General features: G+C 38.8%; 1 protein-coding gene across 4 annotated transcripts in view; it reads left to right on the forward strand.

Moving 5' to 3' along the window:
* Positions 1–14480, forward strand: part of LOC135706785 (uncharacterized) — a 286588-nt gene that overhangs the window by 116477 nt on the left and 155631 nt on the right. For all 4 annotated transcript variants that reach the window (XM_065228442.1, XM_065228443.1, XM_065228444.1 and 1 more), the window contains one exon: positions 4066–5854. In XM_065228442.1, the coding sequence (XP_065084514.1) occupies positions 4066–5854 (1789 nt within the window). The remainder of the gene's footprint in view (positions 1–4065; positions 5855–14480) is intronic.

Genomic DNA, 14480 nt, shown 5'->3' on the forward strand with positions numbered 1-14480 from the left:
CACAATCGGCACACCTGCGGCACACTGACAAAAAAGATGACCCAAGATAGGTGTGTGGAGTGACCTACCCCTTGGTGTAATATTACTTGCCAAAAAGGACAAAATTATCATTAATACAGTGCATCAACTGACATTACGCTGCTTTTACTGCATTTGTTTATTTGTAAGGCTATAAAAAAATACATGAGATTTTCGACACGATTGAAGTGCATCCTCTTGGATGTAATATTAAAATTTATTTTTTGCTGTATAGTTATGCTGCCGCTACAGTTCTTTAACCGGTGTTAAAAACAGCACTCTCGCCTTTCGTTCCTCACACAGAAGCGTAACCCCCCATCAAAAACAAAACACACTCTATATGCTCCAACTAGAGGGACCTCAGAAGAGAAAAAAAGGACTGCTTCCACTTTCCATCACCAATCACTCGCGACACAACGGCTTCAGTTCGCCAGTACACAGTCTGTAAGACTCAGCACCAGCTCCTCGCTGGACAAATCAACTCGCGACCAGCGACCGAACACAAACGCGTCTAATAGCGGCCACAGCTCACTTCGATTGCATTTCTGAAACACAACCTCAACGCACAAACACGACGATGACAACATTAGACAAATATATAACATGGAGCAGACTGGAACCGAACCATGCACGTTGAGGTTCAACACTTTTATTTTACGTACCTCTATGAACCTCAAACTATTTTTTTGGTTGCTTCATGAAAAATCATGTTTTTTTTCAATAGAGTGCAAAGTTATTTACAAATGTGCATGCCATCCCTAGTTTTCAAAAAGTTGAAAAAAGTAGTTAAATAGGATGTGATAAATATTGAGCGTTGAGCATACTTCAGGATACGAGCGTTGAATATTATTATTTTCCCTATGCATGGAATGAGTTATCGGATGGGAGGGAGGCTTAACTTGATTGACACCCTATATATTTTTTTTATTCCATATCGTTAAATTTAAAAATAGTTCGAATAGTCTGGAAATATCTTTAAGAGTTGATAATTTTTTTTTGATCATTAATTTATTTGATAAGGCTCAACCACATTAATTTTTTTCAGAGACAAGGATGCTTGTTCACTATACAGTACATGTTAACACTATTGTAAGAGTTGATAATCTCGAGAATGATATTTGATAGCCAAAATGCGTCAAAATTTTCAGCCAATCATTTTTTTCAGTCAAATGTCCTTTGGCCTTTGGCCATACGTTTATTCCGCTATACGTTCATAAGCCAATCGTTATTACAAGTAGAGCGTTACAATATTAGCTTCAATCGACAAAACAGCTTCTCAGCATTCTAGAACCTCAGTTGGCGTCTACAAACAAATTTTCAATCACTTGTCTCTCTTTATCCCGTCGCTTCTTTCTTTCAAGCTTCGGTGAAGAGGACGAGTGAAAGAGCGCTTGAATTTGATAGTTTCGTCTTTCATAAAACACATCAACAGAGGTTGCATTGCATACATAACGGAAAATGAAAATATATATTTTAATCATTTCTCACGTGAAAACACTTGAAGATTATGCGTAATATGTTTAATTTATCGTCCATTCACATATTTATCTAAAAAAGGTAACGAAAACGGGACATAAGGCATATTTAACAAATTTAAAGAGCAGTGATAGCAACAATCAATTCGAAACTAACGATTTTAAATTGGCTCACTACTTGACTAGCCTATTGGTCCCAAGCAAATGATTAACGTATCCAATTCTAGTCGGAATTGTAGTACTACACTATGTTTGTTTTGATTTGCTATGAAAGTTTGACAGATAAAATGAGGGGTTCATGGATTTTCCTATGTTTCGAGGGGTGTATCGATTTGCTTGGAACCAAAGATAGTACCAGAGCTGAGCCGAATAGTTGAGCACGTATCTTCGGGACCTTCTGGTCTTAGAGTTACCTCTACGGTGATAGAGTGTCAGTGAAAGGGATTTGAAAGCCAAAAGTTAGGTTTCTACGATAATCGACGTTACTTTCATTGAAAGTGATGAGTCCACAGCTAGTTTGTCGTTCTTAGCTAACTTCTTTTGATTTTCATTTCGTGCTGATAGTCTACGTTGAACACGTTGTATGAATGAAACAAAACTCGAGCTAATTTTAGAGTTTCGGAAATGTAGAGCCCTGATTACAAGATCATAGTTTATATTAATGACATTATTTTTTTTGCATATGTTAATGCTTTGTCAACAAAATCTCTAGTCCAAACAAGACATAATTGATATTTTAATAATCAATTATTTCAGTTATCAACTTAACACTCCGAACACGATGCTTCCAGTAAAATGTGTAACGGTAAATTGGATATGTTTGAAATATCGTTTTTCAGCAATTTATCGATAGATTTCAAACTACTGGATTTGTTTTCTCCTCTGTTCGGGACATAAAACTAGTGCGACCAGTAATTTGATCTATTGTAGTATATCCAGTGTCCCTAGTTTAGTGCATGTCGTATTACTTCATCACTATTGAGAAATGATGAAGTATTCGGTTTTGATACAGTTGTAATTCTTGCCTTCGTCGCAAGGGATCGATTCTAATTGAAAGGGCCCGCTATTTATACCCTTCGGAGTGTTGGAACACCCTCCAAAGGCGCACCCCTTTGTCAGTTAAAATTGGATTCCTTAGCAACAAAGTTAAAGAATGACACCGATAGTGACCATGCATCAGAACCCTAGTCTTAACCACTTCAAACTAGAGAACAACGAATAGAAGATTAGGAATCACATAGATGAAGACTAACTAACTCATTTTTCCTTGTTTCAAGATCATCCTCGGTCCAGGCAACCCGAGAACTTATCACTTTCAACAAGGCATAAACAAGTAACAAGGACTAAGATGTGTTCCTTTGATTACTGATAAATCCTGTTCCCCTAGTTTGAAGTAGTCGAGACTAGGAATCGGTGGTAGATCTTACATCCCGTAACGTACCACGAAAAGGTGATCTACCCACGTTACGGGGCCCTACTGGATACATATAGATTTGAAATTGATCAATAAATAGCTGAGCTATGATTTTTCAAACATTGCAAGTTTGCCGTTACACATTTTACCGGAGGCATTGTTAATCAAGTGTAAAAAATATAAATTCAAATTACTTTAACTGATTCTGGAGTGCGTTGTCTTAGATCACATAAAATGCACTTCAAAAGATAAAAAAGTATGCTATAAAGCTATAACCACATTTCGTTTTTTTTATGAATGCACACCTTCACACTGAATGCATCAAACACGAACGAAAAATTTCAAAATCACACACCAAAGCCATAAAGCCTTGTGAAGGACCCCCGGATCGTGCCTGACATTCACTCTCGCTTTTTTTTCGCAGACGATTGCTCTAAACTCGTACTCCGGTTTGTCTAGTGCGCAATGTGTATCTCCCTAAATCGACTTTCACTGAACTAGTGGAGCCGGAGCTGGGGTTCTGGAAAAACTGTGGGTGCTGGTCGGGGCTGCAACTGCTCCAATCCGGTTTTCCTAGTCGAGTGCACTTAAATTCCAACATTTGCACCAGCTGACTGGAGGTGAATGAAGTGATAAAAAAATAAATGCCGCTCTTGTCGTTTCTGCTGCTGCAGCAGCAGAAGCAATGCAGTGCGATGTCAAAATGTAGGCCACGGTGCAAAAGCTTGCGGCCTCCGACGGACGACGTACCTATCAAGACCATTTCTAACGAGCAAAAGGCTTGGCGCACAGAAGAGGATGGAAGAGAGCAACAGCAGTTGTATTATTTGACCAATCCTTCATCTCTGGGACTGGTTTTCTGACTGCAACGGGTCTGGTTGATCTGGTCGGGATTGAGGAAAATCCTAGCTAAAGTTGCAAATGCATGCGTTGGGTGGTGAAATGAAACCTACGCCGATTGTGGGCTTGTGAACAAATTCCATGTGGTAATTGTGCACTGGATTTCACAAGCGAAAGCGAAAGTGGATTGAGGCGTTTGATTCTGGTTGGATTTGAGTAGTTTAATTATAATCTTTCAAATTTTGATGAAACGATTTGAGTTCCCAAAATTACTAAGACAATTAAAGATAATTGTTTGTGTTTTCCCTTTCTTTACAGTTTAATCGCCAGCATCAACAGTGAGAAGGGGCAAACCGCGCAAACGGTGAATGGTAACGCCGCGTCGTCCAGCAATGGCCACAAGCGTCAGTCCGTCAGCAGCCAGGACACTGCCGGTGACATCGAATCAGACGTGGTTGTGGGTGAATCCGGTGGCCGTGAGCGTATAAATTCGACGTCCCACTATTCGACTGAGAAGAGCGGTTCCTCGGGCTACTACAGTACAAATATTTACTTTGCCGGAGGTTCGGTGGTGGACGATCACATCTACTACGAACCGGTTGTGGACCGTGCTCGGAAGCCTCCGGCGGAAACTGGAAACAAACCCACCGGAGCAACCATCGGTAAGAAGGAAGGCATTTTGAAGAATAGTAACAAGTCTCAGGACGCCAACAAGGCGGCGCAAAAGAATGGTAGAACACTAGAAAAGTACTACTATCCGGCAACCCTGGAGAACGTAGCAAATGACGTGTCAGTTATGCGCGCAAAACCAACGAGCAATGAGAAACTTACCGATATCACAGAGGGTCCGGATGGGCCAATACCTCGGCCTATCTGGCCGCTCGATGTCGACGATTCGCTGGCTGATATTAATCTGGAGGCGTTCAAAATGCGAAACAACAGCCAACAGAACTTGATCGGGTTCGAAAGTCCGGCATCGTCCAACTCTGACAATGAAATCTATTCGGTTAGCAAGAAAACTTTGGATGATACAGCGAAGAAGAAATCGCAGTCACAATATGAAGAATATCTGGAATTTCACAACACACGCAACATCTTGGAGCAAATCCGTGGCAAATTGAACACACTGCTGGAACAGCGAACTGAGGGTCAGAATCATTCCGGTACCAGCCATGGTCTTACACAGGCCGAGGTCGAGCTGGAGGAAAAGATAACTAACCTGAAGTCCGACCTAGAAGGTTACCTACAATCAATGAACCAGAAGAATGAGAACGAAATCAAACTCTTCTGTAAGGGAATGTCCAAGGATGCCAAGGTGGTCGCCGTGCAAAACGCAGTTGAACAGCGCAATCGTTCGCGTAGTTCATCGGTCAACTTTGAAAACGACTACGAAGTTCTCGAAAACCAGAAGGCACTCGATCAAACATTCTATCCTACCATATCCCAGAGGACCCTCTCGAGATATCCGAATCCTGGTGATCAACCGTCACTGTTCGAAACGGTATACGTTCGCGATGGCTTCAACGTTCGTCAACTTAATCGGCAGGCACCGAACCCATTCGCACAGGAAGCTCGCTCGACGCAGATGCTGCAGAACCAGCGATCGATCAACTATCCACCGCATCCGAAGCAGCTTCAGCAACAACAGCAGCTGCGCTACCTAAGCAATGCGGAAATTAATGCTCTGGGTAGTTACGAGGCTTGTGAGCGAAGGCCGAGCAAGGTTTCGATAGAAATACCGGAAGATTTAGGAAGCAAAAGTGCACACGTAGTGGTAGACGGTGGTGTTGGGATGGGATTCGCCCACGACGGAAACATCCTGATGGATGGCCGTGCTAGGCGTAAGTCAGAATTAAGCAATAGCAATAATGTAGGCAAAAGTGGTGATGTGAGTGATTTTACGTTGCAACGGGTGATTCTGATGGAAAGTTTGGGCAAGAATGGCAAGATGTTCGGTGATAAGGAGAAGATGTTGCTCGAGTACCACTTGAATAAGCCGAGCTACTGGGAGCTGTACTACGGTGCCAATCGGGAGGAGCACAAACCGCACCACACGCTGATACGGAAGGTGAAAATTGGAGGGAAGAATGCCATCTCGGTTTCCTATGTAAGTAAATCAATCATTTTGGGATGGGGGTTTGATGTTTTTTAGAGCCACCGTTTTGACGTCTAGCATGCAGAAAAAATAGGGTTTTCAATAACAAGTTGATGACTTTGATCCCCAAAACCTTTGACAATCATGAATTTGCATAAAATTGAAAGGTGTTCTTCAAATGACGAGCCTATATGTTGTTCCTTTATGTATAAAGATATGAAATTAGCCATACAGGAGACCTAAGAAGGACAAACGTGGTATGAGCATCCTGCAGTTTAGATCTTGAAGTTCTATAGACTAAAGCATTTTAAAATGTCTCGATCATCTTGACCTTCAACCGGATGTCTTGTATGATGTACCTAATGAATCTTTTTACTATTAACGCCTTAAGGAGATCAATACCATTAATTGAAGTATATAGCTGTGTTGTCAAAATATCTATGATTCTCCGAATCGAATCGTCTTAGTCGAATCATAGTCGTCTACTATGACTCGACTAAGTGCTAAAACCATTTACTCTTCGTGGAGCCTAATAATATCATTAGGGATATCTAGTTGAAATGGCAAAGTATTTCCTGTTCTTCATATTATCATAAAGTTATATTCTTGTAGGAAGTCCTGCTTTAAAGAAGCTAAAAATGGTCGATTCAAAAAAAAATAATGCAGCAGGTTCACTAAAAACTTTTTCCGTATATTTTCACGAATATAGGAACGGATTTTTGCGTGTGATCGTACAGCTGTTTATGGACAGTGGTACGTTTATGAGGGAATCACTCCCAGAGTTGATCAGCCAGTTTATTATTTCCGGAAATATTTCATTTTCAGTTAAACTGCACACAAAGTTTCAGGCTCGATTGTTAAATGACATAAATCCAAACATGGGTACCAGTGCAATCTAGCCGCACAAACAAATCACAAGTCGTGAAACAAATCACAAATTCCAACCTGCAATAGCAGCATGACAAATACCACCACTTATTCAAACGTGATTACCGAAACCTCATTTTGCCCGGTGCAAACTACCTTCATCATATGCCAAATATTCAACCTTTACGGATCGTGCTTCGTTGGTCCTCCTAGCATCGGTCACTTTATTGGCCAACATTTTTCATGAACCTCCCACATATATTGTACTGTAATTACTTTTCCCTAACACCTATTCTGGTAAATTGCATTTTTATTATCGTCGCATATGTCCGTTCTGGTGTTGTCAGTGTAGGAACGCGTGAGATGGGCACTTTATGGTTGCCAATGAAAACACGTCCATGATATTTAGATTTTGTTTATGTACCACTCGTTGATCAGTCAGTCAGTCAGTTTGCGGCTGAAGAAGCATAGCCATCTGCGATGCCGCACTCACTGATTTATGATATAATTTTAATTTTGCGTGGTTGTAGGGTACTGTGTGTATTTAGCCATGCGGGCGACGACTCGGCAAGAAGACGCTCGTTCGAGTATTCTTGGACTATAGCGACCAGCAACGGCGGTAATTTGCTATCTGAGACGTCTTGAATTGACGGTCTATAGGCGCTGGATAAACATTATATTTAAGTGAATAAATCAATTCCCGCAACCTTGGAGGAGATTGACCTCGGATAGTCAATCGGGTGTGTGAATTCTTAGAACCTGACGAAGACGACGATCATATGGTGGAATAATCTTGGTGGATGATTAGGTAAATATGAAGATCTCGACTGAAATTTATGTTTTATTCGAAATGGAATAAGTTTTCAGCATGGATTGATTGATTCATGAAGTGACGTGGGTGTTCACCAGGGAAGCTTAAGATGATAGTTGTTTATGGAACTATTATTTATTATTGGAAAATAGATGCTATATAAACAGCTCCGTAGTACCTACATACTAAGCATACCTGAAATGTAATGTAATTGGATATCCAGACCAAATTTATGTACACCACTGTCACTACCTATCTTTTATCCGAAAAATGATCGAATTATGTTTGAGTACAACCAAAGTTGTTCTATTAATTCAATTAACGCTTTGTATGTACCTTGGGGTCAATTCGAATGAATTTGTTTTAAATTTTCATGATTAGGTGTGTCCTCTTGGAAATGTTATTTGCTTCAAAAATACTTGAAAAATTATCCATTGCATAAATTTTCTCAATAAGCTTACGGTGTCTGTACCCTGCAGTCGATTTGACCACGAATGCAACAAAATGGAACGAAAGGACAAATGGTTGTTAGGAGAAAAGGTCGAACGGACAAAAGATCGAATCATTCCAAAGGTAAAAACATCGAAAAAGATAAAATCATAATTACCGAGCAGTTTCACGTCAAATGACAGATAGATCTGATGCGACTTCCTCTGTTTGGAATGCAACCATGCATAATTGTTTGTTATTATAAATCATTCACGTTTTGGCTAAAATTCGACCATTTTGATTCTCCCAAAAAAGTCCAAAATGTCGTAAAGGGTGTCCCGGGCCCGTGACTTTCCACCGTATTTTGCCATTCGTCACGATTTGGAGCCTTCTGCTTTTTGTACGTACACAGCAAACAATAAATTTTAATATTACATCCAAGAGAATGCACTTCAATCATGTCGAAAATCTCATGTAATTTTTATGTACCCAAAAATAAATGAATGCAGTAAAAGCAGCGTAATGTCAGTTCATGCACTGTATCAATGATAATTTTCGCCTTTTTGGCATGCAATATTACACCGTATTTTTGACACGATTGAAGTGCATCCACTTTGATGTGATATCAAAATTATTTTTTTTGCTGTGTATGCAGCCCCTCCCTCCTTGGCTCTCTGAACGAAAGACTTGGAAGATTCAACTTTTTGGCCATATCCTTGAGCGAAACATTGGGATTCCGCTTAAACGCTTCTACAACATGCTTGTGATCCTGATCACTAATAGGACATTCATTCTGACCGCATTTCTCCTTCCGTTCGATGCTCAGAGTTTCGTAGTAACGTTTATTCACACGACTCACCGTTGACTGCACGATTCCGAGTTGTTTTCCGATGTCCCGATGAGAGAGTTGAGGATTTTCCTGGTGCTTGCGCAAAATCAATTCGCTACGCTGTTTTTCGGATGACGCCAGTTCTTCCAACTTTTCCAAACTGACAGCGATAAAAATAAAGTGTAAACAATACACTCTAAACTACTTCTACTATTTCTTTTGCGAAAATCAAAATGACTGAATTCTATCAAATATGTGAATGATTGACCATAACCAACAATTAAGCAAAGTTTCGTGGAAATCGGAGAAGGTCGCGTCTAAAACTCATTTTTTTCAGCAATTTGACCTGGTATGCTCTAATAGCTCTCTAATTTTCTAGCCATTCCTATATTAAAGCATACCATAAATTACGTGTATGTTTTAGTTTGTAACGCATGTGTTTCTGCATATGGCTGGTCGTAGCAAATTTTTGCTTCGAAAACATTCAACTATTGAGAAAGGATAATACTTCTTAGGTATTTTGGGTCACTGATCATGAAGGAAGGCTGCATTTTATGTTAGAACCAAGGAATCAAAAATATCTCCAAATGACAAAATGACAAGCGATCAGCGAACCGAATGATAACGCTATGTCAGAAGTGGAAATAATGATATAATCTTCTTCCTTTTTTTCATGACAACCAACCCATGCGACACAACACACTCGGGACGGTAGAAGGAAACGAGCAAATTGTTGGCCAGCTGCTTCACGAAGTACAGCCGAAGATGATACACTAGGGTGTTTCATTTTGAAAAAAGTGATGAATTTTTGATAGGCCACCCTCCAGTTCGATTCATAGCCCCAAAATATGAACCTGTGCAAAAAATGGTAAAGATTGATGAAGGTTTAGAGGTCGCGCCAATGATTTGGATTTTGTATGGAGATTTTGGTGAATTAGTATGGGAAATTATTGATTTTCGTTTACATTGCTCTAACTTTGGTTGTAGTTGTCCAAACGTTGAAAAAAAAAAAATATGTGGTTGTCATGACAATGATCAACAAGCCTGTTGTTGTTGCGATGAAATTGGCGTTGTTGCCTTGTACATATTCATCTGTCAATTTACCCTATTTTGCCATTTTTTCACATTTTTATAATTCTTGATACGCTGCAAAACTGAGCGTAGCAACTGTAGGCTTTTTGTTTATTGCTATAGCAATAACATACTAAATTTTTTCGACATTTGGACAAGTAGAAGCAAAGTTATAGCGATATAAGCGATTTTTTAAATTCTTCCATAGTAATTCCCATACAAATTTCAAATCATTGGCGCGACCTCTAAACCTTCATCAATCTTTACCAATTTTTGCACAGGTTCATATTTTGGGGCTATGAATCGAACTGGAGGGTGGCCCATCAGAAATTCATCACTTTTTTCAGAATGAAGCACCCTAATGATACACGTGTGTTAATGGGATTTTTTTTGTTATGTCTTTTCTCGATTCAGATCAAGCTTTGTCGTCATCCGTGTATATTGCAACAAAGCAGGCAAGCAATATATCATTATCCTTCTACCACTCTGATCGAGCTGTGTTACAGAGCGAGTTTGTCATGGTAGTCGTAGCAACCGTTGGTTGCTTTATGTGTTTGGATTCGCTGGTTTGAAATAAATGGGCCAGGATTTGTAAAGTATGACAAAGATATTTTAAGTTTATTCACAAACTTGTAGGATGACGATGTGCATTATAAATATTTTACATATTGTGTTATTCAGTACTTGCGTGGTCACAAATAAATGACCACAAAAACACCGAATCCGTAGAGTTTTGTAGCGCCTCAAAACATCAACTGCGGAATAAGCTCGAATGGAAAATTATCTTAGGTTCTTCAAGGTGTCTGAAAAAAATGAAAAACATATGATTGACAGTAGACAGTAAATATAGCACAAATTTGATTTGTACAGAACATTTGCATTTTTCATAATCCTCTCTAATTGTTGGAGAATAATTACTGATTAACGTAATATGATGAACAAGTATCCGAAGGACTTCATATGACTTGTATGGTCATCAGAATAATTTCTGATCAATGTAACATGATGAGAGAATATCTATGCTGGTCTCCAAAATGAACTCTTATAATTCTGATATGATGAGATCATTTCAAGGACTTAGGTTGAATTAGTTGTATTTTTGGAGAGTATTTCCTAAGCAAGGTAAGATATTGAGAGAATATCTGAAATCCTGAAGGTCATCTATAATAATACCTAACCAACATAATATGATGAAAAAGTATTTCATGTTCTGAGGGCCATCAGAAAAACTTCTGATTATTCAAATATGATTAGAGGATATCTGAAGGACTTTATTTGATTTCTGAGGAGGGCAGGCATGGAAAATCATTTACATTCATTTCATGCATTCATTTACATTAATTTGCCTCTCACTTTTTTCATCAGCAGCATTCCGCAAAATGATGTATAGAGCTTTAGTAGGTTTTGTTATTAGCTACAACTTTTGCCTATAACTCAAATCTGTAACTCTTATGCATCACGAATTAGAGCGAGCAGAACTCGTTACTGTTTTTCAGTGAATGTAAAATACATTCACTGAAAAACAGTAGTGGATTCTGTTTGCTCTGGTTCGTCATGCATAAGAGATACGGATTTAAGTTGTTAACAAAAGTTGTAGCTAATAACAAAACCTACAAAATATCAATACATTATTTTGCGGAATTCTGTTCATGTAAAAAGTTACGAGCAAATGAATGTAAATGAATGTACGAAATGAATGCAAATGATTTTCCATGCCTGGCGGAGGGTCGTCAGCAAAATCCCTGATGAGAGAACATCTGAAGAAATTATTAAATGAATTCCTTCAGATGTTCTCTCATCAGGAATTTTGCTGACGACCCTCCGCTGACACCTTTATGATTTGGATGTCCTATGATACTTTGTCAATATAAAAGTAAGGCCTGAAATATATTTTTGAGCATACAACACAACCATATATCACAACGTCTGAATATCAAAAATGATATCATTATTGTCAGTTTATGAATTTAAGCCCAGAACGAATTAGAAAAAAAAACAAAATGTAGCTTGAGACAAGTTCATCGATACAGCCATACAAGTTTAGAAAGGTTGGGTAGGCCTGCTCTACAGATTTGAATAATTAATGGAACATCGTAGAAGACTTTGTTGAGTCCATAACACTTCAAGATCTGAACCTTTGGACGGTCGGGAGAACCTAAGATATGTCGTCAATACATATGCCCTAAATTAAGCTCTACGGATTCGTACAGCATATCGATCCATCATGAATGATCTCATTGAGTCAATAGAATTTAAAGATCTTACCTTCAAGCACTTTGGAGAATCTGCTGATACAACTTATCTCACACATGCTCAGGTCCCACGAAGTGGTACGGATTCGTAAATTGTATAATAAATCAGGACATCGTACAATACTTTGTTGAGTCGGTAGAACCTCAAGGTTGAAACTTCAGGATAAATGGGAGATCCCGGAACACTTTGTCAGTACAAGTAAATATCCCACATGCTATTATGGGGCTCCGCGGAGCTCTACGGGTTTGGTTTGGACATATTTCAATACCTAATTACCTCTATATAACATCAATATCGGAACTCAAGGCACTTTGAGGAACCTACGATATTTTGTCAATACAACTTATGCCTCAAAATATGTGATAAGGCCCTACGAAGCCTCAAGGATTCGTATACTAAATCAAGTCATCATACAATACTTTATTGTGCCTGTAGAACGTGAAGATCTAAAATCCAGGATAATTCTGAGAACCTAAAATACTTTGTCATTACAACATGATTTGATGGAGCTCCAAAAAAGCTCTACGGACTCAATTATACATCAGGACATAGTTGTTTGAGTCTGTAGAATATGATAATTGGAACTTGTGCTGATTGCTTATTCAATTTAGATCTCACATGATGTGGTGAATACTCACGCAGTTCTAAGAATTCGTATAATAACTCAGGACATTGTTGAGGACGTAGAACATCAAGATCATAACTCCAGGATCGTTTGGAGCATCTGATAAGGACTCCATGGAACTGTAAGACTTTCAAAATTTAGTCGGGATATCAAGAGTCTGTGACAAGTAATGTTCGTAGCTTCTTCTTTTTGTGCATCACCCTCTGATCCTTCTCCCCTTTATTTTGCTGCAGTAGTAGGTGCAGGCCAACTTATGAAAAAATTACCTAATTTTAGAAGTCCCTGTGGCAATGAACCAAGTTTGTAATTGGATTCGATCATTTTGACTCAGCCTAATTTTTCAAAATGGCGCATTCGATATTTTTAAACAAATCATAGCATTAAAACGGCTCATCTAATCGAAAATACGTCTGAGGGTTGTGGGTAACTGGTTTGCCATTCCAGGAAAAATAATCAGGAAATTATTTGAAAGCTTATGGGGATTTTTCGTATCGAAGAATTCAAAGGAATTTCACCCACAGGTATAGATTATGACCAAACAAACAAACAAAAAAATTAGTGTGGCCAATTTGGGGTCTCTTACCTTCTGTCTTCAGTTATGATCAAAAAAGTAACCGTCCAGAACATATTATTTTAACTTTTTGATTAAAAATCCATAATGGCCGAATTCCTGCACATACTTGGTTCATCGCCCCTAGTGACCAATAAGGCGAAGTTTCATGGAATTTGGAGATGGAAAAATAAAACCCATTCCACAGTCGGCGTGGAACTACTCATCGGGGTTTTTGCTGCTGTTTCTGGACCTCATTTTCACTTCGACCATCCCAAAAGAGTTGTCGCATACATTTCGATTACATTTTCATCATGCACCCCTTCCTCTTCTTTCGTTTTCTGGTCGTTGTTGATGTACCTTCAGCCACTACACCAGCGCACGTACTGCAGATGCTGCTTTTCGTAGTCCTGGTGTGGCTTTTCTAGTTCCTTCCGAGTCTACCGCTTGGGGCAGGACTTCATTCGGTGTCCCTCTGTTTACAAAGGAAGCACTTATCCTTATTACCATCATAACATATATTCATCTTCCGATTGGGGAAGTGCAGCGAGGAGGGAATCTCACATCCATGTATACACCTCAGGGAAAAGTTCTCGGACTAGAAACATTTTTTTTAAATATCCAAGACATGGACCATTTATTCAATGTTCTGTATGTTCTGTGTGACGTATTTAAGTTTCAAGGTTCCGTACTTAGGAAAATTTTGAAGATTACGGACTCAGTTTTTTGTTGAAAACCTAGGCTTTAAAATATAAATTCTGGAGCATTTGAACTACCTCGAATTGCGAACAATACATATTTTAATATTAGAAATCTGAAAGATTTGCACGGTTCCGCACGCACGATTTTTTTTTTAATTTTGAATTTAGTTGTGTTTGAGACACCAGGTTGCAGGGCTTTTTTAATTCATGGGGGCTCGGACTTGGAAACTGCTTAATTAAGTTCTTGGAATATGGAAAAAATAAAGGGCCTAAGCTTGGAGCAATTAAAAATATCAACTATCAATATCCTAATTTAAGAAGAATGTCCATTTCCTGAATTTTAATTTTTTTTATGATCCTGGACTAGGTTATAGATTAAGAAAAAAATTCAAGATTCAAAACTAAGACATCTATGATGTGATTTTGATATCCTTGTGTTTTGAAAAATTCCGGGTGTGGACAAATGAAAAATGATCAACTTCCAAGACCCAAACCAAAATTT

The sequence above is a fragment of the Ochlerotatus camptorhynchus genome, unplaced genomic scaffold (assembly GCF_037179485.1).
Source record: "Ochlerotatus camptorhynchus isolate MF236.1 unplaced genomic scaffold, CSIRO-AGI_Acam_v1.1 ptg000291l, whole genome shotgun sequence".
Classification (NCBI taxonomy): domain Eukaryota; kingdom Metazoa; phylum Arthropoda; class Insecta; order Diptera; family Culicidae; genus Ochlerotatus; species Ochlerotatus camptorhynchus.